The 24838-nt window shown below is 45.5% G+C and overlaps 1 protein-coding gene across 2 annotated transcripts in view; it reads left to right on the top strand.

Annotated features, from left to right (window-relative positions):
* The window catches only part of LOC139047652 (L-asparaginase), a 100850-nt gene that overhangs the window by 63377 nt on the left and 12635 nt on the right, over positions 1 to 24838 (top strand). For both annotated transcript variants that reach the window (XM_070521518.1, XM_070521517.1), the window contains 4 exons: positions 177 to 287; positions 2818 to 2913; positions 6066 to 6313; positions 16885 to 16984. In XM_070521518.1, the coding sequence (XP_070377619.1) occupies positions 177 to 287; positions 2818 to 2913; positions 6066 to 6313; positions 16885 to 16984 (555 nt within the window). The remainder of the gene's footprint in view (positions 1 to 176; positions 288 to 2817; positions 2914 to 6065; positions 6314 to 16884; positions 16985 to 24838) is intronic.

The following is a 24838-nucleotide window of genomic DNA, read 5'->3' as shown; positions in this document are numbered from 1 at the left end:
TTATGTCTGGTGCGACTTGGTTTTATCGAGGTTCGACTGTACTCATGTACCGGCATAACTGACCTAGCATTTCTTGTGTATAGAATTCTTTCAACAGTGATGCTGCTGTTAGAATATCATGTTTGTAGATAGTGGCACATGCAGCAGCAGCGTTTTAATCATGACTGCCAATGCAGATGCTTCAGGCCAGTCTGAGGGGTGAACTGACTGTGGCCAAGCCAAGCAAGCTGGATGATTTGGATCTGATCACCGCCATTGCAAGGACGATGAACATTTCATCGCCTGAGGTACCCATTTTGTCATTAAAGTACTGTGCCAGCAAATCAGCTGACGAAGTGGGCAGGCTGGAATGAAACATGACAGCAAGAAATAGTGTAGAACATATCTACGATAAAGTTAAAATTATAATGCGGCATCTGGGCTTTGTGAACATAGTTCTTACCAAGTTGCCTTTGAACACCAAAGCTTAGACTTGCTGGCTAACTCCCGAGTGCTTACTGCGCATGGCCAGACTCGGTGGTACAGGGACAAGCAGAACACTCAACATAACCGATTAATGCAATGACAGAAAGGTTTATTTCAACCAGTGGATTTCCTTGCACTGCAGTCTAGTAAAGACCTAGACGTTTGCTCAAAAGTAGGTCATGGCGAAATTCCTTTGTCAGGCGCTAACACTTGTCATCTCTTGTCTCCGGTGTTCGTCGGCTGACATTTGCGAGAGCATTTCGCCGTCGGTAAGACAATCGTCTGGCTCCCCGTGTGGGAAGAGAAGGTGCCTGCTCTCCTAACTTCCCTTGGCATGCTTAGGAAAATACGAACCTTCATAATTCTCACAGTGTAAACTGACCGTTTTCCACATACCCTATCTGGCTGTCAAAATGCAGCATCCACTCGAGTTTTTTTAGTGTCACACACAAAAGCAAATGTGATGAATGAGTCCTGCAGAAGCTGTAGGAATGTCATCCACCCAATTTCATTCTACACTTCTGATCTGCCATACGCAGTGCCCCTGCACTTGTCGATTAATTCAGCCTTGTTCTGCTACCTGCTAACCTACTGGTCAGCTCAGAAGGTAGAGCCTTGAAAGGCGTTGGTCCCAAGTTCCATCCTTGGACCAGGATGAATTTAATTTATTTCCAATTGCTAATATCTTTATTTTCTGAGAAAGCATTTGTCAGATGAATTTCATTTTTATTCAATTGTAAATATTTTTTCTCTGAGAAAACTTTTATCAGAAGCCTCGCTCTGCTATCTGCTAGCCTACTGGTCAGCTCGGAAGGTAGAGCCTGGAAAGGCATTGGTCCCAAGTTCCATCCTTGGACCAGGATGAATTTAATTTTTATCCAATTGATAATATCTTTATTTTCTGAGAAAGCTTTTGTCAGATGAATTTCATTTTTATTCAATTCCAATTATTTTTTCTCAGCGAAAACTTTTATCAGAAGCCTTGCCCTGCTCTCTGCTAGCCTACTGGTCAGCTTAGAAGGTAGAGCCTGGAAAGGCGTTGGTCCCAAGTTCCATCCTTGGACCAGGAAGGATGAATTTAATTTTTATCCAATGGCTAATATTTTCTGAGAAAGCTTTTGTCAGATGAATTTCATTTTTATTGAATAGCAAATATTCTTTCTCTGAAAAAACATTTATCAGATTTGTATTTATTTATTTATTTATTACTTTTACTTTTTCGTTCTTTATTTTTCTCCTCCCCTCCCCTGATCACCATAATATAGTATGTGTTTGCCTGTTACTGCTTTATTCTTGCCTGCCTGTACCTCTTATAGGGCCACGTGCACATATTCCCATGTAGCTACCACGCCACTGTGAGATTGTTTTGCTGACTGCACAGATATGCTTCAAAACCTAATAGTAACCTAGTGACTGGTTCACTGCTGGTGTTATGCCCTGCTTAGTTAGCACTAATGATTTCTTAATGGTATTCTAATGCGCCGTGCTGTCATGTTTTTACATCAAATGAAGGAACCTGGTACTTCGTGCGAGCCTTCTTTCATATTGTGACATTTGAAGTGGCTTTCAGTTGGCAGACATTAAATCAATGCAAGGTCACATTTTTAACTATTTAGCTTTGGGAATTAAATTCCATTTTTCACATCTAACCATTTTCGTGGGCCGATCGCAAAGATTGTGCAGTTGAACATAGGGGTAAAAACCGCACGGTGGTACCGGTGGTATTGTGCAGTGCTGCAAGGTGGCACATACTAAAGGGAGAATTCTCACATTCTTTCCTAATGACAGCTAGCATTTTAAGAAGCTGCACCTCTGGTCGAAGATACAGATGCTGTCGTCTGAGATGCTGCACCTCTTGGTCACAATATCTGCGACCAGAGCTGCACATGGTTTCGAACTGGTCCTTAAGGAAGTGACACTCAAAGTGTGTGTTGGCTCCCATGTACGAGTAACACACAGCGGTGAGGGGAACGCCACCGATAACACATAGCATCGTCCAGGGTTGGTTCTTTATCATTTTTAACGCTGTTAAACTGGAGGAGTGCTGTTCCTTTGGAGAGTTGATACCTAATTCATGATGTGCACTACTGAGTGAGGCAAGCATCTCTGTGGGCCTCACCCAGTTCTTGTCTTCTAGCACCAATCCTGCAGAGTAATCATGAAAAGGCGGCCGGGATCATGACTGTGGAAGTTGTAGCATGGTAATGTTAGTCACGAACAAAGAGGCGGAAACGCCCGACAGATCCAGCCAAGGACTTTTACGCACATTGTCATCTGGAAAAACAAAGTGTTGACGCTGTCATACAGTTCTCATCTTAGTGAGCAGATTTGTTTAGTGCATTCTCTTTGCAGGAACTTCAGTCCCTGCAGACGGTGCTGTATCCCAGTATCCTCTGTTCAGTCACAGCACGGGGAGATGTTGACCGGCTGGAAGTGATGAGGCAATTTGTGAGTTACAGATAAACTGCCTCTGTACTTATTATTATTTTTTTTTAAGTTAGACTTTACAGATGGCTATGAAACTTTTATGTACTATCTTAGGAGTTGGAAAGTCTGCACGAGTTTATGTTGAAAATTCATCACTGCTCACTGACAAAGATAACAAGAGGGATACATTGACACAAGCACAGACCAACAACCAATAGTTAAGTCCTTGAGAAAACTTTTTGAATATGGAGATTACTACCAGAGTCCTTCCATTTTTTTTTCTGGTCACGAAACTGCCGCCTCAGTTTCATATAGAGCCAGCACCCGCCGCTAGAGGCGCAACCGTGCATGAGAGGGCATGCGAACGCCGCTACCGCTGTGGTTGTGTGTGGGGCAGTCTCGGTATTCTAGCTTTCTCAACTTGCTCAACCGTCGCTCTAGTTTCACGTAACTATTTTTAACATTGAATATGCTTAAATTACTGCCTGAGCGCGTCTTCTGCCATGATATGAACGCCTGTGACGAAAAAAAAAAGCCGCTCATAACATGGAGCTTGCGGCGGTCTCAGATTTAAAAAAAATAAATAAATAAGAAATCTGGGATTTTAAGAGCCAAAACCACTATACGATTATGAGGCATGCCGTAGTGGGGGACTCAGGATTAAGTTTGACCACCTGGAATCCTTTAAAGTGCACCTGAATTTAAATTAACGTAAATAAACGCCTGAATGAGATTTAGGTGGGTTTAATGCAAGACAAACTTCGCTACTAAATGTCTTTAAAATGCACCTGAATTTAAATAAACTGGTGTTTTGCCTTTTGCCCCCGTCGAAATGCATCCGCTGTACACGGCTGGCTGGTCTGGGTTCACATTTCTACATCAACGGGGTTCGCCTCAGCACTTTGGTGGTCTCTGCTTTTTAATATTTGCCTGAGATTAAACTCCGCGCATTCGCAACAAAGCGCCAGTGGTCCCACTTTTCACCAGATGGAAACGTATGGGCTGTTGCACTGCCGCTTGCCCGTAAGTAAGCGCCAACTCCCCGTTGCGCATAGCGCGAGATTGTTCGCCAAGCACAGCTGTTCACTTTCTGTTTAATTGTGGCAGAGAAGGACTCTGACTGTGGGCAGTATCTTATAAGGAGATCAAAAGAATGTAATTGTTATTGCAAAGGGCTGCTACCGTAGAATACCTAATGACAAAGAAAAGGAAATTGAGCTGCTCCATGTGCTTAAGATTTCTCTGCAAAGCGATGCCATCTCTGAATGAGATTTAGGTAGGATTAATGCAAGACAAACTTCGCTACTAAATGTCTTCGATGCGGCTTTTAGCAACGGATTGAGGCGAACGTAAAGTGTTAGGACCTGCGCTGTTGAAACTAGCTGTATTGTAATTAGGCAATTGCCTTAGCAAACAGTCGTTTAGAAGTGTCAGTAATCCCAGCACTTATTCACGCTGCTCGTGGTTTCGACGCAGAAACGGCGAGACTAGGTATTTTGGTTCTTAATGCGCAACTATTTACAATATGTTAAAAACTTTATAATTCGATTAAGAAAAGAAATAGAACGTGTTGGTGCAAAAACAACATACAAGCATGATCATTCATTTATCATTAAAATAAGCAGACAGAAATACAGACAGCACAGAGGTGTCCGGTCACGAATGGTCCACCATTCACAATGCAAGAAGTTTGTTAAAAGCATGACACTGATATAAATAAGCGTAAAGAAATAACGTCAAACGTGAGAGATATGCATTGGGGGGCAGGAAACAAACACGAGCAAACGAATGGCAATAAATACAAAATGCATAATCGATTGTTTCTATCAACAAGAAAGTCTAAAGCATTTCATAACACATGGCAAAACAACTCTCAAACGAACACAAGTAGCCGCATCACAAATACAGCAATTTTTTATTAAATGGCTTGTTAGAGATACCACCATTCTACTTCTTCAGCTGTTACTTGCAACACGTGTTCAGCATCGTTGCCCCACCCTGCCGCTTCAACTAAACAGCCCAGCACTCGAAAAATTGCGCAGCACATGCACAGAACGCACCCGATCACTCGGCTCGCCTCGCACTGCGCACGCGTTTCGGTACGCGAACGATGCCCTCTGTGGCACAGTGGCGCCGCGTCGCGGCACCTTTGGGCAGTATATGAACCTCTCCCATAGCGTGACGGCGGAGTTTCGTGACCAGAAAAACATGGAAGGACTCTGTTACTACTATGATACTCTGTCATTTAATGCCTATCATTGTTTTAATGCAGCTCATTTGGCATGTTCTCCTAAATTGGCTCTTTTCCTATTGTTTGTTTGACAATACACGTTTGTCATGGTGCTGGAGATGAAAGGCAAAATGTTATATGACCAAACACTTTCTCAGGCAGCAACTGTAAATCTTAAAATGTGGTTTTGGCACAAGAAAACTAAGCAGAATTTCCGCTTAGTTTTCCTTGCATCAGAAGCACACTTCAAGCATTAACCAACTAGCCCAGCATCGCATTCAACTGTAAATCTGTTCATTGAAAAACTTAGGTTTTAGATCATTTATGTATCTTCGGCATCATTGAAAGCAGGCACCGGCAGAACAGGACATCCATGGATGTGATGAAACACGCTAGACATGCACAAGCACTTGTGTGTGCGGGCGTCCTCTTCCTTGTCTGTTTAGCACTTCAGCTACTTTGTTTCATTGTGTGCCAGCAAGCCCAAAGTGTTGTTCTCAGATTTGGATGCCTTGCTTAAACACTGAAAAATGTTTCACATACATGAACAGAATTGGCTATTTCAAATGCGATGTAAGCCATTTTTAGTCATTTGCCTGATGTAAGTCATTGCTGTAAACAACGAGAGGAGTGAACCCACTACACAAACACATAGTGGCTTTACCAGGAGTGCTCAGTAATCTGTTCAGAAGTGGCTGGCTCCAACTTTATGCTTTTGCGGCAGGCTGTGCAGCACAATCAATTTTTAAAGGGAACACCTAATTAGCAAACGTTGGCAGAAAGTGCTTGATGTGTGGTGCATTATAGATAAACTTGAAATTGTAACATATTGCTGCCGAAGCCTTCATGTTGAAACTGAGCTTCAATAACTCCTGAAATACTAGTACTACTTTGGCATTCCCTGTAATGATACTGTGCATTAAGTGCATATCTCCTGCTGCAGGGTGCGTACCTTTCGTCGTGCGACTATGACTTCCGCACTCCTCTACACGTGGCATCGTGCGAGGGCAACACAAGCATGGTGCGCTATCTGCTGCAGCATGGCGCCAGCGTGCACATGCGCGACCGCGACCATCACACGCCACTCACGAGTGCTGTCCTCTGTGACCAGCATGCCATCATTGAGCTGCTGGTGCAGGCAGGCGCCCACCTCAGCATGCCGGCTTTGCAGCTGGCTGACGAACTGTGCACGTTAGTGGACACTTTGTTCGGGGGCAGTTGCTTGACCATGTCTGATTTCTCTGCATGCCGTGGCGGCTCAGCACTGGCAATCCGCTGCTAAGCACAAGATTGCGGGTGTGATTCTCGGCCACCACATTCTGAAGGGGGGAGGGGGCAGAGTGCGAGAAATGCTTGAACACACACAACAATGCAGTCTTCATCGCAGTCTGTGTGTTGCTTTGGGATGTTAAAGATGTGAAGTTCTCTTCTTGCTTGTGTAAGATAGCTGAGTTTTGCATGTTAAGGCAAATCACTTCTTCCAAAAAAGAAAAGGCTCATCTGTTTGTGATGCATGAAACTGTCATAGCAGAAGATGCCATTGAATTAACCCTTTGACAGTGACATTTTTTCATTGCAGATTGAAATTGTTTGGAGTGACTTATGTTAAGAAAAATGAGCAAATAATTTTTATGCCACAATAATGTGGAGGAATGTTTTTTAAAATTTCCTCTAAACAATTTATCACCTCAGATGACCTAGCTAATCGCCACTTATCATGGAAGATCAGTTGAACTTTTTTTCACTGTATGGCACAACTTAGCAATGTTTGCCTGATTTGTTTAGGTGACAGCTCCATGTTTATGCCACTGTTGACCCTCCACAGCATCACACTCGAACAGTGATCTTGTATAAAGGAGGTTGGCAGGTGGCAGTGTACTGACTGTTACATAAATAGGAGTGCCACAGCTATACAAGACTTGCCCTGCTAAGCCGCTTGTTTGCTTACACTTAAAGTTTGTACTGTGGTAGCATTTTGGAGTAACCTTAGTTTAATATCATGTTTGTGGGCAGTCAATGGCCAATTTTTCAGACATGGCTGAAAATTTGGACGTCTTCGCAGCACCACGACGTATCCCATAGAGCCAACAAAAATGTCTGAAATTTTGGATGCTGAAACCCTTCAGCGTCCGATTTTCCGGACTTCTTGCCGTGACTGTAGGTCTGAAATGGCATTAATCGAAGCCACCGCTGCCGCAATTTTTCTTATTTCGCAGCCTCGAACCAGTGCTCTCACACGACAATGCACTGGCAGCCGTAGTTACCACCACTGCAATGCCAGGCCTAGCTGCTTCAATGTTCGCTACCAAGCTTCCTGCTATTCAATGCCATATTTTTAATTGAAAGAATTCGCTGCTATCAGCAATAGTGCCAACTTCGCCTTTCTCATCTTCGCAGATGGCTTCGAAGTGCAGTGAGCACGGCTATGTGTTGCATAATGCCGTTTCCCAAAAGTCAGTTTCGCCGCACTGTAGTGGTGTTACTTGGTGAAACAGTCACGATGTATTGTAGTGAAGGATAGCAAGAATGGAAAGGGGCCACTGTCACGAGACAGAGTATGTGGTCCTTAATTATACATGCGCGCACCCACTGTCTCCTGTAACATCAGGAGCACTGATACACCAATTAAGTGTACTGGCACGCCTTCAGAGCTATTTCAGACATGCCTGTGGTGATTTGAGTCCTTGGGGACAGTAAGACAACATGCATTCATTTTTTACTGCGAAGCTAGATATTTCTACTCCCCAATGCACTTACATGTCCACAGGCAAAAATAACCTCTTCGGTGGGCCGATCACTGAGGTAGTGCAACTGTAGGCTAAAATTGAACCAACAAGTGTGCATATCCTATGGAATCATACATGCGGTGGATACCAGATAGGTTCTTTCTATAAAGAAAAGCACAAAACACGTCTCATGTCAAGATGATGAATGATAAGGTGGTCCTTAACTATGGGAAGCTCAGAATGATTGACAATGACATCTGCTTGTAACAGACCGGGGGCATGACATCAATATCCATATAAAATATGAACTAAAGTGCAGGTTTGTGACAGCACACTTTGTAACACAAGATGTGACGTCCCTGCATTATATATGTACTGTATTTATTCGCATAATAATCGCACTCACGTAATAATCGCACCCCTTAATTTTGTCATCAAAATTCGCTTTTTTTTAATTTCCCGTGTAATGATCGCACCTCAAACTTGCCGCAGTGATATGTCGTGTGGCAAGTCCAGCTAAATGATTGCACTTACCATCTGTCGAATGCTACGCGAACGACTCTTCAAGACAAACCAAGCGGTCTGCTCGCACCAAACATTCTTAAGCGGATGCCCCATTTCATCCTTTTCATCACTTTCCACACTTCCATGACAAAAAAAAAGCTACAACCAAACTTGCCTTTATTATGTGTAGGCTTTATAATGGTTGCGGTCAACAGCAACAACAAAAAAGGCGCCTTTCGATTCTTCTCGTCTGCACTCGTGGGCAAGCAACAAATCACAAGTGGCAATGATAGCAGCCATGTTTACACTGATACGTAAGAAGTGTACCCTATTCATACGGCGATGCTTGTAACACAGCTAAAATATTCGCCCACCGTTAGCGGAAACATGCCGTATTAGGATAGTAGTGAAGACAAATGCTGCAGTTTCTGCAGCATGCCCGCCATGTGTTCCTATGTCACTGGCGGCAGCCAAGCGCACCCATCTGTTTCTGTCCCTTCAAAGTGGACATGGCTACGTTATTGCCGCAAACTTGCCGATATTAACGATACAGTGAAAGCTCGTGAATTCGAACTTCAATAATTCGAATTTATGGATAATTCGAACTGTACGATTTGGTCCGGCCAAGCTCCACAGAAGTGTATGTATAAAAAAGTCCGTTAATTCGAACGCGAGAAGGTTCCCTCACGGATAATTCGAACTACGCTCGCCTGGCACACGGCCAGAGAAACGCGCCTACTGCCTACACACAAGGCTGTATTGCCTCCAAAACGGAGAGAACGGCGAGAGAAGGCAAAATCGGAAAAAAAATCTAACCGACGCGGGGTCAGCCAGAAGGCAGCGGCGGCTGCCGCCTCTCCGTTCTACGTAACCTCCGAGACTTCATGCCCGTTGCGAATCTCGGAGGCTTTGCAAATCTGCTACAGCTGCTAATGTTGTGAGGAGATGGCATGGCAAGCGCCATCGTAACACAGCGAATCAAGTACGTCGCAGCTGCGCTTGCAATCAAGAACCAACGAATCAGGGCCTTTGCCACCTTCACATGTTCAGCGTCTTTGCCTCGGCAGTCTTCATCGGTTGTGCACGTCTGTTTTCAGCTCAGGAGGTATCGGCCATCGCGATTCATTGTGATGGTGTTAAGCCTCGGCTAACGTTCGTTTTGGTGGACATCGGTAGTGTGGCACAGTCGGACCCAGAGCTTCGACTTCAAGATGGCGTGTGCCCGCGGCACACGCCATCACTTTCTGACACGCCAAATTTCTGACATGCCCTACTGCTTCTAAATCGCAGTGTACTGTTGCTCTCCTTCACTTTCGTTAGTTTGAACTTTCGTTAATTCGAACTGAAGTGGCTTCCCCTTGCGGTTCGAATTAACGAGCTTTTACTGTATTATTCATTACTGATACGGAAGAAACTGTTTCAATTCACGTAATGTACTCACGAGAAGAAGAAAAAAATCGCGTTGAGCATGCTTCGCTGGCCGCCATTTTTGTTTTGGTGTCCCGTACTACATACAGTGGCAGCCGCCTATTTGTTGACCTATTGTCATCCCGCAGCAAATGCGGGATGAAAAAAAATTTTTTTTTGTGGGAAATTTAACTTGCGTAATGATCGCACCCCTGAATTTGCGTCAATTGTTTTTTACAAGAAAGTGCGATCATTATGCAAGTAAGTACGGTACAGGGTGCCCCAGCTAACTTTAGCCAGAGTTAAAAAATATGCCGGTGTACTCTGAGACGACGCGACCAAATGCATGTTGCTGACTATTATATGGAATAAGTCATACTATTTTTTGTATTCTGCTTAATTGCATAATTAGGATTAATTAACCAATTTGGAAGCAACGGAGTTAGGCAAAGAATTCCCATTAGGAAGTTGTAGAGTGCTTAGGAAAATGTCCGATTAAACAGTTTCTAACTTTCTATCTATTAGGCACTAGTGTTTGTCTGCTTACTACAGATGCCGGTGAAATGCCCCAAAAATACCATGTGACGTGCCCGCTTGCACGCCATGATTGCAGCGCTCCCCAACGCTCCGGGTACAAACGAACATAGCATTTAGTCAGGTGTGCTGCCGCTGTGCCTTCTTATCGCTATTGTGAACCGCCGCCAGGGAAGCATGTTGGTGGCGTAAATTGCACAGCCAACACCTGCGTCACTGCCCTGTTGCCTTTTAAGTGGGAGCACACCCTGCTAGGTGCTGTGTTCGTTTGTGCGAGAAACGTTTGGGAGCGCTGCAATCGCGACACGCAAGCAGGCACGTTGCATGGTATTTTTCTGTGTTTTGCAGGCATCTACAGTAAGCGAAAAAACACTAATACCTAATAGATAGATAGTTGGAAACTGTTTAGTCGGACGTTTTGCAGAGCACTCAACAACTTTCTAATTGTAATTTTTTTCCTAACTTCGTTGCTTCAGAAGTTGGTTAATTATTCTTGACTAATCATCTGGTGCAGCGGTGGCGTAGAGGTAGGACACCCGCCTCGCGTGCAAGAGGTCCATGGTTCGAATCCCGGTGCCGTGCAATTTTCTACTGGATTTAAAGAAAAACAATCCACGTGCTGATAAAATTGCATAAACAGGCCTGGAGTGTGGCCTGATCCTGGTGACCAGAACCGGTAACACACTCCCTCACCAGAGCAGGATTGGCCACCCTGGTGCAGTACTTGGCCACAACCTCCTGTATGAACACAACAATCAAACCCCAGCCCTCAGTCCCCAGCAGTTGCGGAGCAACTGACCACAGCGGCAGTCAGACCTGCGATGCAGCAGAGGGTGCTAAGAATCCCTGGCTCCGGACAGGCCGCCATAGGAATATGAACCTGGCAACGTTTAACGCTAGAACGTTATCTAGTGAGGCGAGTATAGCAGTGCTATTGGAGGAATTAGAGGGCAGTAAATGGGATATAATAGGGCTCAGTGAAGCTAGGAGGCCAGAAGAAGCATATACAGTGCTAAAAAGCGGGCACGTCTTGTGCTACCGGGTCTTAGCGAAGAGACGAGAAGTAGGAGTCGGATTCCTGATTAATAAGAATATAGCTGGTAACATACAGGAATGCTATAGCATTAACGAGAGGGTGGCAGGTCTTGTTGTGACACTTAATAGGAGGTACAAAATGAAGCTTGTACAGGTCTACACCCCTACATCCAGTCATGATGACCAGGAAGTCGAAAGCTTCTATGAAGACGTGGAATCGGCGATAGGTAGAGTGAAAACAAGATACACTATACTGATGGGCGACTTCAATGCCAAGGTAGGCAAGAAGCAGGCTAGAGACAAGGCAGTGCGGGAATATGGCACAGGCACTAGGAATAGCAGGGCAGAGTTATTAGTAGAGTTTGTGGAACAGAATAATATGCGGATAATGAATACCTTCTTCTGCAAGCGGGATAGCCGAAAGTGGACGTGGAGAAGCCTGAACGGCGAGACTAGAAATGAAATAGACTTCGTACTCTGCGCTAACCCTGGCATCATACAAGATGTGGATGTGCTCAGCAAGGTGCGCTGCAGTGACCATAGGATGGTAAGAACTCGAATTAGCCTAAACCTGAGGAGGGAGTGGAAGAAACTGGTACATAAGAAGCCGATAAATGAGTTAGCAGTAAGAGGGAAAATAGAGGAATTCCATATCAAGCTACAGAACAGGTGTTCGGCGTTAACTCTAGAAGGAAGACCTTAGTGTTGAAGCAATGAACTACTATCTTTGTGGCATCATTAAGGAGTGTGCAATAGAAGTCGGTGGTAACTCCGTTAGACAGGATACCAGTAAACTATCGCAGGAGACGAAAGATCTGATCAAGAAATGCCAATGTATGAAAGCGTCTAACCCTACAGCTAGGATAGGGCTGGCAGAACTTTTGAAGTTAATCAACAAGCGTAAGACAGCTGACATAAGGAAGTATAATATGGATAGAATTGAACATGCTCTCAGGAACGAAGGAAGCCTAAAAGCAGTGAAGAAGAAACTAGGAATTGGCAATAATCAGAGGTATGCCCTAAGAGACAAAGCCGGCAATATCATTACTAATATGGATGAGATAGTTCAAGTGGCTGAGAAGTTCTATAGAGATTTATACAGTACCAGTTGCACGCACGACGATAATGGAAGAGAGAATAGTCTGGAGGAATTCGAAATCCCACAGGTAACGCCGGAAGAAGTAAAGAAAGCCTTGGGAGCTATACAAAGCGGGAAGGCAGCTGGGGAGGATCAGGTAACAGCAGACTGCAGGATCAGTAGCAGCAGGGTGGTGGCCAGATTGTTCTAGAGAAACTGGCCACCCTGTATACGCAATGCCTCATGACTTCGAGCGCACCGAAATCTTGAAAAAACGCTAACATAATCCTAATCCATAAGAAAGGGGACGCCAAAGACTTGAAAAATTATAGACTGATCAGCTTACTGTCCGTTGCCTACAAAGTATTTACTAAGGTAATTGCAAATAGAATCAGGAACACCTTAGACTTCCGTCAACCAAAGGACCAGGCAGGATTCCGTAAAGGCTACTCAACAATAGACCATATTCACACTATCAATCAGGTGATGGAAAAATGTGCGGAATATAACCAACCTTTATATATAGCTTTCATTGATTACGAGAAAGCGTTTGATTCAGTCGAAACCTCAGCAGTCATGGAGGCATTACGGAATCAGGGTGTAGACGAGCCGTATGTAAAAATACTGAAAGATATCTATAGCGGCTCCACAGTCACTGTAGTCCTCCATAAAGAAAGCAACAAAATCCCAATAAAGATAGGCGTCAGGCAAGGAGATACAATCTCTCCAATGCTATTCACAGCGTGTTTACAGGAGGTATTCAGAGACCTGGATCGGGAAGAATTGGGGATAAGAGTTAATGAAGAATACCTTAGTAACTTGCGATTCGCTGATGATATTGCCTTGCTTAGTATCTCAGGGGACCAACTGCAATGCATGCTCACTGACCTGGAGAGGTAAAGCCGAAGGGTGGGTCTAAAAATTAATCTGCAGAAAACTAAAGTAATGTTTAACAGTCTCGGAAGAGAACAGCAGTTTACGATAGGTAGTGAGACACTGGAAGTGGTAAGGGAATACGTCTACTTAGGACAGGTAGTGACTGCGGATCCGGATCATGAGACTGAAATAATCAGAAGGATGAGAATGGGCTAGGGTGCGTTTGGCAGGCATTCTCAGATCATGAACAGCAGATTGCCATTATCTCTCAAGAGAAAAGTTTATAACAGCCGTGTCTTACCAGTACTCACGTATGGGGCAGAAACCTGGAGGCTTACGAAAAGGGTTCTACTTAAATTGAGGACGACACAACGAGCTATGGAAAGAAGAATTGTAGGTGTAACGTTAAGGGATAAGAAAAGGGCAGATTGGGTGAGGGAACAAAGGCGAGTTAATGATATCTTAGTTGAAATCAAGAAAAAGAAATGGGCATGGGCAGGACACGTAATGAGCAGGGAAGATAACCGATGGTTACAGAATGGATTCCAAGGGAAGGGAAGTGTAGCAGAGGGTGGCAGAAAGTTAGGTGGGCGGATGAGATTAAGCAGTTTGCAGGGACAACATGGCCACAATTAGTACATGACCGGGGTAGTTGGAGAAGTGTGGGAGAGGCCTTTGCCCTGCAGTGGGCGTAACCAGGCTGGTGATGATGTGCTGATGAATCATCTAATTAAACAAAATACAAAATATAGCGTGACAAAGTACATACAAAAGTGAGCAGCACGCATTTGGTCGTGTTAGCTAAACACCCTGTATAATAAGGGCCTGCCTAGCAAGGCATCGCATTTGTGTTGTGACAGTGCTATGAGAGAGCCCCGTATAGTGAGGACTCCTGAAAAGCAGCATGAATATGAGAAGCGGCGAAGAGAACAGAGATGACAGTGTTTACAACGGCGCTGTGCTCGTGCCGTGGATGAACATCGTGTCCAGTACGCTCAGCGCATGCGTGGCAACATGATGAATGACGTGAAGCCGAAAATTCAGCCGAGCGACGAAGGTACAATGCAATCCTTCGTTTCAAAAGTGCAAATTCTAATATTAAGAAGAAATTTCGCGACGCAGAATTTGGATTTAGTCGCTACATGTGTGAACGACTATGATTCTTGGTTATTGCGGTTGTCTTTGCACCATTCTTTGTAGGTGACATTTAAACGCAGGCGGTTTAAATGTCTTTGGATGATAATTATGTAAAGCACATATGAATATCTCCATGTGAATAATTTCAAGTCACATCGCAATGGGTAATCGTTCCAGATGTCATTACAGCTTTGCTGTCCAACCATCTTCACAGCGTGGATTGGAGCCTTTCTTAGACTTCCCGACTTTTCGGTCATTTTTGCGGCCCCTAAGGTGTTTGAAAAATCGGACGTTGGCTGTGCTTACTGGTTTTGTCCACAAGAAACCAGAAGGGGCTGTTTGTAGTGATTCCATTAAACACCTGTCAATTTCACTGCAGTAACATATGTAAGTTATGCCATACAGCTAAATAACGTTCTGATCTTCCATACTAAGTGGTGGTTAGCTAGGTAACTTGTGCTGATAAATTTGTCCAAAAAACTATTTCTCGCATTTAACAAATACTACTAATTTGTAAATTTGCCATAACTTAGCGGAAATACCAGCCTTACTCGCCAATGTTTATTTTGGATTTTTAGGTTGATTCACTGCAGTGATTCTTCTGACTCTGAAAAAGAGGTATTTTATATAAAATATGGTGTTTAGAGCTTGTTTCTGGAAGCCTTACTAAAAATGCTTGGCCAGAATGATTTCTTAAATGCACATTTTTAGGGGGTGTCTAATGCATGAGCAAATTTTTTACCATAGTGTTACCGCCACCTGGAAAGTAAGTTTGGAAAATTCATTTTTTAAATTCGTTTTGTGTTAATTAATGCTGGGATATCTAAATATTTGAAACAATTTACTTTGGTAGTCATATCAACTCCTTGAGATGCTAGAAACACCTTTATAACACCACAACTACTTATATATTATTCAGTTTCATAATAAAAATTGACTTTTTTCACGTGGTAACAGAGATAAGCCACATCTTCAGATCTTCAGCAAAAAAATGTTTTTACAAAAATAAGCAGTTAATGGTGTTTTGCACTGTCATGAATATTAGAGAACTTTTTCAGCTAAATTTGAAGTAAAAGAACAGTGCTGGATCACTTTGTGTGGAATCATCCAAAAAGGAAGTGGGTGAGAAATTGTTATCAGTTCTCATGCGCATAGCAAGACGTGCACAATCACCAGTTTGCAAGTCCCTGCCCGTGACAAAGTGAACTTGTGATGCCTACGGAAGAGCCACGTGGGCAAGCACCTCGCAGTAATGCTTTAAGAAAACAAGATGGAAAGCAGTTTACTCTTTGCTCTTAACAACTCGAAATGACAGCTGTGAGAATGCCAAATATTAAGTGTGCAGGCATGTTGGTGAGCATGTGACTGTGATGGAATGGCATTAAGTGTAGCGCAGCAACAACAAGGACACAAGCTTTGTCTTTGTTCATGCTGCACTACACTTCATGCTGTTCCACGATGATCCACCAACAAAGCCACATCGCCACCCTCGTGACAGCAAACTGAGCGACAAAGTGGCAGCCACCACTGTGTAGCGAAGCGAGCAATTGGTTTTGGACTTTTGGTCGTTGCCACACATGTGCTGCCATGACTATTTGGGATATGTACCAGAGTAGCAATGTGGGCTTGTTGGTACAGTGTCTTGATCCAAGTTTCTTTAGCTTGGACAAATGGGACACACACAGCGTGTCCTGTGTCTGTGAGTGCCATGTGTCTTCTTGTGTCCAGTCTTATTCGTGCTGAAAAACTCGGATCAAGATGTACATGTATGGCAGTTACCCTCAAAGGGTAGTCTGAGCAGAGATGCCATGTAATTCATAGTTATACATACTGACTTTGTTTGTTGAGCTGTGGATCTACTGTTAGGTGATACAGCATACTATTAGTAAAGCCAGAAGAAAGGGGGTTAACCAAATGGCCCGATCTTTATTTGTAATAGCGAGATATGAAGGTCGTGGGATCCTTCCCCACCTGCAGCAAGTTGTTTTTTCATCCACTTTCAGTTCCATTACCTAAGTTCTCGTGACACTTGCGGCAGAAAGGATGTTCCACGTCCACCGCCAAGGTCTGCGAGTGGTGGCACTGGCTAACACTCCCAGGGTTCTACAAGGAAATATAAATACCCAGGAAAGTGGACGGGGAAGCAGCGCCACGGTAGTTCAATTGGTAGAGCATCACATGCGAAATGTGAAGGTTGTGGGATTGTTCCCCACCTGCAGCAAGTTGCTTACTCGTCCACTTTCATTTCCATTAATTTATCGTTTCATTATTTCATTTATTAAGCACAAGTAATTTCCCCTATGTTGTCTTTGGTGTCAGTGTTTGTTGGCTTCTTATGATATAATTAGTAAAGCCAGTATACTTTGACTTTTCTTCTAGTTTAATGTAAAGATGTGACTGACAGGTTCTCTTAGTAAACAGTTAATCTGAAGAGTTGGAACATCAAATGTTCGTTGTCCTTCCAGAGCCGCCAGGAACGGAAATGTGAAGCGGCTGGAGTCCTACAGACTTGCTGGCGCCAGCTTCTATGAGAGCGATGCAACGGGACGCACATGCCTTCATGCTGTGAGTGTGCAGTGTAAAAGAGCGTATGCTCATGCGTGCATGCAACATTCTGACCTTTTCTTTGTTCAGGGCGTTCGGATGTGAAAATTCTCCTTAACGTTTCTGTAATAAACAGCAGGGAAGAAGTTTGGGCGTGTTGGTGGGATGCATTCAGACTGAGATACATAGCGAAAAAAATTACACAGGGACAAGCAGAACACAGGACGAGCGCTCGTCCTGTGTTCTGCTTGTCCCTGTGTAATTTTTTGCGCTATGTATCCTAGTCTGAATGTAATAAACAGGCAACACAAATAAAGAATGTCTTTATCCCTTGGCATTTGTGACTCGTCTTGCTTGAGTGATCAAACGCTGCAGTTGGCTGAGGATCACTTGTGATTTAATTGTAGCAGAAGCACTTTCTCTTACAAATTGTGTTTTCATCTGCATGCACATGCTTTATAGCGTTGTAGGAATAACTCAACTAAATGTCGTAACAGGTGTGAAGAAGAAAAAATGGCTAACTAAGACTTCATTTGCAAGTTTAAAACCACAGAGTTGGGCAAAATATAGAATTGCAATCCAAACTGTGAGCCCCATTTGTCAAGTATTGTAGTATGTTCGGTCAAGCCCACTTATAACAATATTCAAGTGCCACGAAAATTACATTGTTATAACCAATAATTGTTATAACTGGGTTGCATGAAAACATCAAAATAGGGGGATGTCAGAGGTGATGTGAGAAAACAATAATGGAGGGGATGCCAGTGTCCCTCCCCACCGCCTTCCTCCATCCGCCTGCCGATTGTGTTCACTCGTTTAACTACTGCCTGGGCGCTCCGATCGCGTGTAACAAGCTGTGGCTGTCCCCGTTAAAGAATGGCACTGCTATAACAACTTCAAAGAGGGGTCACGGGTAGTAAGCGATATGCGAGCATCGCCGAGGCATCGCTTTTTTACCAAAACAGACCTTTTAAAAATGCAAGAAGGTTGCCGCAGAAGCCTGTCAGCTTGAAAAATCCAGAAGACGACCAATGTTTCCCGTTACGTCAAGACATGCCAAGACTATCGGCAACGCAAGACACCAGCGACAAGGCCAGCAAGATTACTAAACCCGATTGAGCCTTCTAGACGACCATTTCAGCAGATCGGGATGGATTTGTTGGGACCCTTTTCGACGTCAACAACCAAAAATAAGAGGATAGTCGTAGCGACGAACTACCTTACCCGCTTCGCGGAAACGAGAGCTCTGCCAAAAGGTAGTGCAGCCGAAGTGACGAAATTCTTCGTCAAGAACATCCTGCTGTGACATGGCGCCCCAGAAGTCCTCATCACCGACAGAGAAACGGCCTTTACAGCGGAGCTCACCCAAGCCATTCTGCAGTACAGTCAGACAAGGCGCAGGAGGACAAATGCCTACCACTCACAGACGAATGGTCTTACGGAGCGCCTGAATAAGACCCTCGCCGACATGCTATCAATGTACGTCGACATTGAGCACAAGACATGGGATGCGGCTCTGCCATACGTAATCTTTGCTTACAACACGGTGGTGCAAGAAACAACACAGATCACGCCGTTCAAGCTGGTTTACGGCAGGAACCCAATGACGACTCTCGACGCCATGCTGCCGCACGTCACCGACGAAGAGAATCTTGACGTCGCCACCTATCTCCAGCATGCCGAAGAAGCCTGACAGCTCGCCCGCCTACGAATCAAAAACCAGCAGCGTACCAACAGCCGACACTACGACCTCCGACGACGCTACATCGAGTACCAGCCCGGCGAGCGTGTTTGGGTTTGGACCTCGATACGGCGACGAGGGTTCAGTAAGAAACTATTGCAACGTTATTTCGGACCCTACAAAGTCATCCGACGCATTGTCGCACTGGACTATGAGGTCATGCCGGACGGTATTTTGCATTCACAGCGGCGCCGCGCACGATCTGAAGTGGTCCACGTGGTGCGTATTAAGCCCTTTTACGCACGCTGCCGAACATCCTCTGTTTATTGTTTCTTTGCTACGCGTGTTTTTGTTTATTACTTTCGCTTGTTTGCAGCATCGGGTCGATGCTTTGTAAGAAGGGGGTATTACCACATGCACTTGTATATGTATCTCTATCGTGCGACCACGTTTCACCACCTAACAAATGTTATCGCACAGCGCAGGATGTGCCTGCATGTATCGGAAGTCTCTCTAAAGTTATCGATGGTTCTATCCACTGTCTGTTTTTACCAAACCTTGTGCTATCTCATTTGATTGCGTCATGTGAATGGTGTAGAACTTTGTGGAAGACACATGGGTCCGAGCGATTAGTCTGGAACATTCGACGACTGATGTATAGAAGCCGATACGCATGTCCCACTGATCAGATTTTGACTATCGCCGACTGTGTTTGCCATTGTCGCTGTTTTTTAAATGTAGCCCGTTTTTGTGGGCACAGGTTCGCCCAATAAAAGTTAGTTTCGTCTTTCACAATATTGCTACTGTTTTCTTTATACGTCACTACCATGTGACAATATTGTTAAAACCAGTATCATTAAAAGTGGGTTTGACTGTAGTCCACTTTCTTTAAAAATAGCAGTCTTCATGTCACCAGTCAAGTGTGTGCATCATGTAACGGCTCTCTCACTTGCCTATGCACATCTGGTGCTGAGCGAATGGAATGATTTAACATGTGCACATGGCCTTTAGCACACTCAGTTACACACTATGTTGTTGGTTTGCTGGCAAAGTTCCCACTTATGAAGCATGGTGTGAAAAGCTCAGCCAAGACACTTTCTCTTGCCTTATTCTCTTGCTTAAATGCACAGTCAGCTGCAAAAGATTGTGGACCATGAGACGTGAAAAAAGGCTCTATTTCACAAGCCTGGCATTTGGATTTCTAGCCTGTGGACAACGTATTGTCACTTACCAACACAATGAAGAATGCGATCTTTCTGTGCCTGTACGGAAACTTCGTTTACAAAGCAGGCGTCTGGGCACACCATTGATTGGGACGGAGCAAGCACCTTGGTGACTGACCGAAATGTGTCATCGTGACTTCATCTAGAATCGCTCATCATTCAAACTACTTAACAGAATGGATGGCATTCTTCACCCTATCTATAAGAAGTCGCTTGGTCACATATTCAAGAGTGCATAAGTTCCAGCGATGACCATTTTCCGCATTTGTTCTACAAGCAAGGTTCCTGTATGGCCAACAAAACTTCAAATTTGTCGTTGTGTTGGTCAGTGACAAGATATATCGTTGCTGTACTATCACTTTACCTGGCCAGATGGTTCTCCATCAAGCCCTTGACTAGAACAACGTACAGTTAAACCTCGATAGTGTAACGAAAATAATTGGTAGTTTGCTTTGTTATATAGGAATTGTTATATTGATATTAGCCATTTTCTACAAATAAGTATAGGCGCTGATAGGTTTTTCTTGCACATGAAAAGCCGCAAAAATTTCCGAATTTTCGGACAATTGTGAAAAACTCAGATTAAAAAAAAAAATTTTGTTATAAGTACATTCGCCAATAGATTTTTCATAGAAGAAGGGGTTGGAAAATTTTCCGAAAAAAACTCGTACTACAAAAAAAAGTTTGGCAGCATGTTGCACTCCTGTAACACATGAAGGTGAAAGCCTGCTGCACACATGGTAATGCATCAAGTTGTACGATCGGAGGGGTCACACTTCTTCAAGACGTAACAAGCTGCAGTGTGAAGTACATTTGTGGTGCTTTAGATCGACCCCCTCGATGACACATGCAAGCACTTAAACCACTACCCAAAGGTGCTGCATGCTTGTCGCCAGTAAGTGTTACACAAAAGCTCATTAATTGACAACTCGTTAATTCGCAATTTCAGATAATTCAAAGTAGCTGCCGCGGTCCATCCAACAGTGTATTGAAAGCAATATGCAACACATGCTGCTAATTCACACTAAAATCCGCACCGCCACCGATAATTCGAACTCCGCACCATCACGGATGGGGAGAGTGCTAGGAGCACGTTGGTGATGCTGGTGTCACTGCGCGGGTCGCGCAGCTTTGCTTTTTCCATCTCCTGCCCTTTGTTGAGGCCTGACTGGAGAGAGACGTGTGTGCCTGGCCATGGCATGGCCAATGCCTCTGTTGCAGGTCGCTTCTCTCCCGGGAGGTTCCGTAGAAAGCTCATTGGTGATAGAATCATTGCCGTGTGCCGTATGCTGTATATGCGAGAGAAAGCGTGCGAGGGTCAGTTGGCGAACGCGAATCTCGCGTGCTCGAGTGATGAAGGCGGGGCAGATGCGCGCCCTCTCCTGTCGCGCACGCGAGGCACGGGGATGTGAAGGGGGGGGGGGGGGGGCGTCGTTTTTCTTCGGCGGCTGCTGCTTACGGTGCGGCCATGCGGGTGCCATATCTTGAAATTGATCTGTGACGTCGCCAGAGTGCACGCCCACGTGGGCCTCATTTTCAAAGCAATCTGTGACGTTTGCAGAGTGTGCGTACTGCTGGTAGCTTCGTATGCGATGTACTTGCTACGTTTCGTTTGCATTAAGCAAGAGCTGTACGAAGGTCAATTCGCTCGCTGCTACTACCGTGATTTTTCACTCCAGCATTTTTCAACAAGTTTCCGCGGTCATCGAGCAAGATGTGTTCATGTTTACTAGTACGTGCATGGCATCGTACTTGTTAATTTAGTTAGTAAGTGCATGTTTACAAGTCTATAAGGCCGCTAAAGCTACTATCCTTGCTTTGTATAGATGTCTACTAACTCGCTATGGCAATCGATACTTTGCTTTTCGGGCAAAACTGAAAAATTTTTTTTTCTGCGTGCCAGTCGGCGTGACGAACGCGTAAAAACTGAAGGCACGGATGGAACAGTCGGCGCGACGAACGTGCGGATGGCGCAAGAGCCATCTCGATGTCGGGCCGCGTTGGCCGCATCCAGTTATGCTGGCTGCGCCAGTGCTTCAAAGTATAGACGTTGTTGTTCATGCCAACGTGATGTAGCGTCGGTGCGCGCATCACGCCTCATCGGTCTATAAGTGCCTTAAGGTAGCTACATTTTTCTGACTTTTGTTAGATTGAATTTTCTATAATTTAATTTTTGTAGCATCCCCGTGGAGTTCAATTTAACGAGCTTTTACTGTGCAAATGTGTAACACAAGCCGTACAGAACTACATTACATCCTCTCAGCATGGGAAAGCAGCACTCGTGGTCGAACGCCTTGTGCCCGCCGCTTCACATGTCGCGCCTCGTTTCGTGCTTGGTGAGCAGCATGCTCGGCTGTAGTGTACTTCCGTGGCTCACTGCACAATCCATTAGGCCCCAGGCGAGCATCCTCCATCACCATCTCTCTTGCTTCGCAGTCAACTGTCGCCACCGGCGCACAAAGTCAGTGACGCAACTCCTGCCTTTCTGCCTCTTTGCCTTCTCCACCTGCCGATCCCTTCAAAGTAATTTTTTTTTACCACTTGACTAAACATCATGCTTTCTTCAAGGCCATCGTGCGATGAGCCCCTTAAATTCACGCTGTGTCAATGATATTATTACGATATTATCGGTAGATACCTGAGAGACGAGCCACCGCGAGGACGACGACGAAGTGGGTCTGTGCCCTTGGCCCGAGAAAATGTCGGCCTGGCGCTCTGGCTCCAGTCCAGTGTAAATAGCTTGTAAATAGCCTCTTCCGTCTGTGTCTTTCTACACGTAACATTCTGGTGGAGGTGAGCGACCCCATTCTCACCACGGAACTCCGGAGTGGTCGGTACGTCGAGCTTGTCACCATGCCTCCCGGTGACAAGACCACCTCTGCAACGGCTTCGGCTTGTCCGACTGCTCCCGTCGTCACGGTTGCCCAACATCGCGACCCAGGTGTGTTCTCTGACCTGGAGGGACAGGACGTTGACGAATGGATCAAGCTATGTGAACATGCCTGCGCTAATAACAGGTGGGACCCAACCATTATGCTCGCCAATGTTATCTTTTATCTCGGCAGCACCCCACGCCTGTGGCACCAAACGCATGACGACGAGATAACCAGGTGGGACAATTTCAAAGAAAAGCTCAGGGAACTGTTCGGCGACCCCATTGGCCGCAAGGTTGCCTCGAGAAAGGCTCTTGCATCTCGTGTTCAGGCATCTACAGAGCCGATCGTTTCATACATCCTCGACGTCTTGGCTCTATGCCGAAAAGCTGATGACGCTATGTCTGAAGCTGATAAAGTGTCACATGTTCTAAAAGGCATCACCGACGACGCTTTCAATTTGCTTGTTTTCGGCAACGACTCGACAATCGACGCCATCATTAAAGAATGCCGTCGCCTCGAACAGGCTAAGAGCCGCCGTATCACACACCACATCACCCGGCTACCCAACACTGCTGCTACGTCGACATGTGAGGGTCGACCACGTCAGGCTACCACCTGTAATGACGTCACCCGTATTGTTCGCCGCGAGCTCGAGGTCGCCTGTTCGCCAGCTTTTGCCGCGACGCCTCCCAATCTGCCAGCAACCACGATTGCGGTGATTCAGGCCGTAGTCAGACAGGAATTTAAAAACATGGGTCTGAACTCCGTGCGTACAACATCTCAACCCAACGTTCCCCAGTTCTCAACCGGCCCTCCTCGTCCCCGGCAGTCCTTTTCTGCCATATCTCGCCGCAACCCGTCCGGATGGCGTACCCCTGAAGACAGGCCGATCTGCTTCCACTGCTGTCGCATCGGCCATGTCGCTCGTCACTGCTGCAACCGATGGCCACCACCTCCTCGAACATATGCCGCCACTTATTCCCGCACTTTTGGACCTTCTGTTCCCTATGCCACCCGCCATGAACCCATTGTTGCTGATGCCCCTGCTCCGAACCTTTGCTACAGCTGCTCGCCCTCACTTCGACGCCGTCAGTCTTGTTCGCCCCAACCGTGCCGCTTCTCTTCGCCGCCTATCGCCTCCCGGACCCAGCCAGAAAACTAGGCACTGCAGCTTCTGGAGGTGAAGCTGCGTTGTCGACCTTGCCCTCAAATTCTCTGCTCACGTTACCAACGAACCAAAACCTTCCTGACGTTGACGGCTATCCTGTCATTGCACTGATCGATACAGGCGCACATCTTTATATTATGAGTGTTGCCTTTCAACGACAACTCAAAAAGCTCCTCACCCCAGCGTCGGCACGCGTCGTCCGCGTTGCGGATGGCGGTACTGTGCCTATCATCGGCATGTGTACGGCATGAGTCAGCATTGCCGGCCGCCACACCCCTGTCCTCTTCACCGTGATTGCTCATTGCCCCCATGACCTAATTCTCGGCCTCGACTTTCTCTCCGTGCATGCTGCCCTTATTGACTGCTCCGCCAGTACCCTTCGCCTTGAGTTGCCAATTCTCGCAGAACCTTCTGACGCACCCCAGTGCCGCTTACGCCCCACCAGCTTTCTTCGCCTGCCGCCAAAATCAATAGCCTTTATTGAACTGTCGTCTTCCCCACCAGTTCCTAATGGCGAGTACCTCGTCACTCCTCTGCTTGACATTCCACTACATTATGATGTTACCGTGCCTCACACTATACTTACCATTACTGCGAACCGCATTCGCATACCTACCTTTAACTTTGGATTGGCAAAGCAAATTCTACCGCAAGGTATTTGCCTTGCCAACATTGATTGTCTCGGCGACTGTCATGTGGCAGCGTTATCAACCGATGGTTCTTGCGAGCTTCGCAAGCCCCTCGCGCCAGCCTCGGGCACCGATCCCAACATAAAGAAAATGGTTGCGACGGACCTGTCCTCTGCACAGGCTGAAGACCTTTGCCAAGTATTATCGTCCTACCGAGATATTTTCGACTTCGATGATTGCCCTTTAGGCCGGACGCTCGCGGTCAAGCATCTGATTCTTACTGGTGATGCTACGCCTA

The sequence above is a fragment of the Dermacentor albipictus genome, chromosome 7 (genome assembly GCF_038994185.2).
Source record: "Dermacentor albipictus isolate Rhodes 1998 colony chromosome 7, USDA_Dalb.pri_finalv2, whole genome shotgun sequence".
Lineage (NCBI taxonomy): Eukaryota > Metazoa > Arthropoda > Arachnida > Ixodida > Ixodidae > Dermacentor > Dermacentor albipictus.
This window is presented reverse-complemented; position numbering and strand designations above follow the sequence as displayed.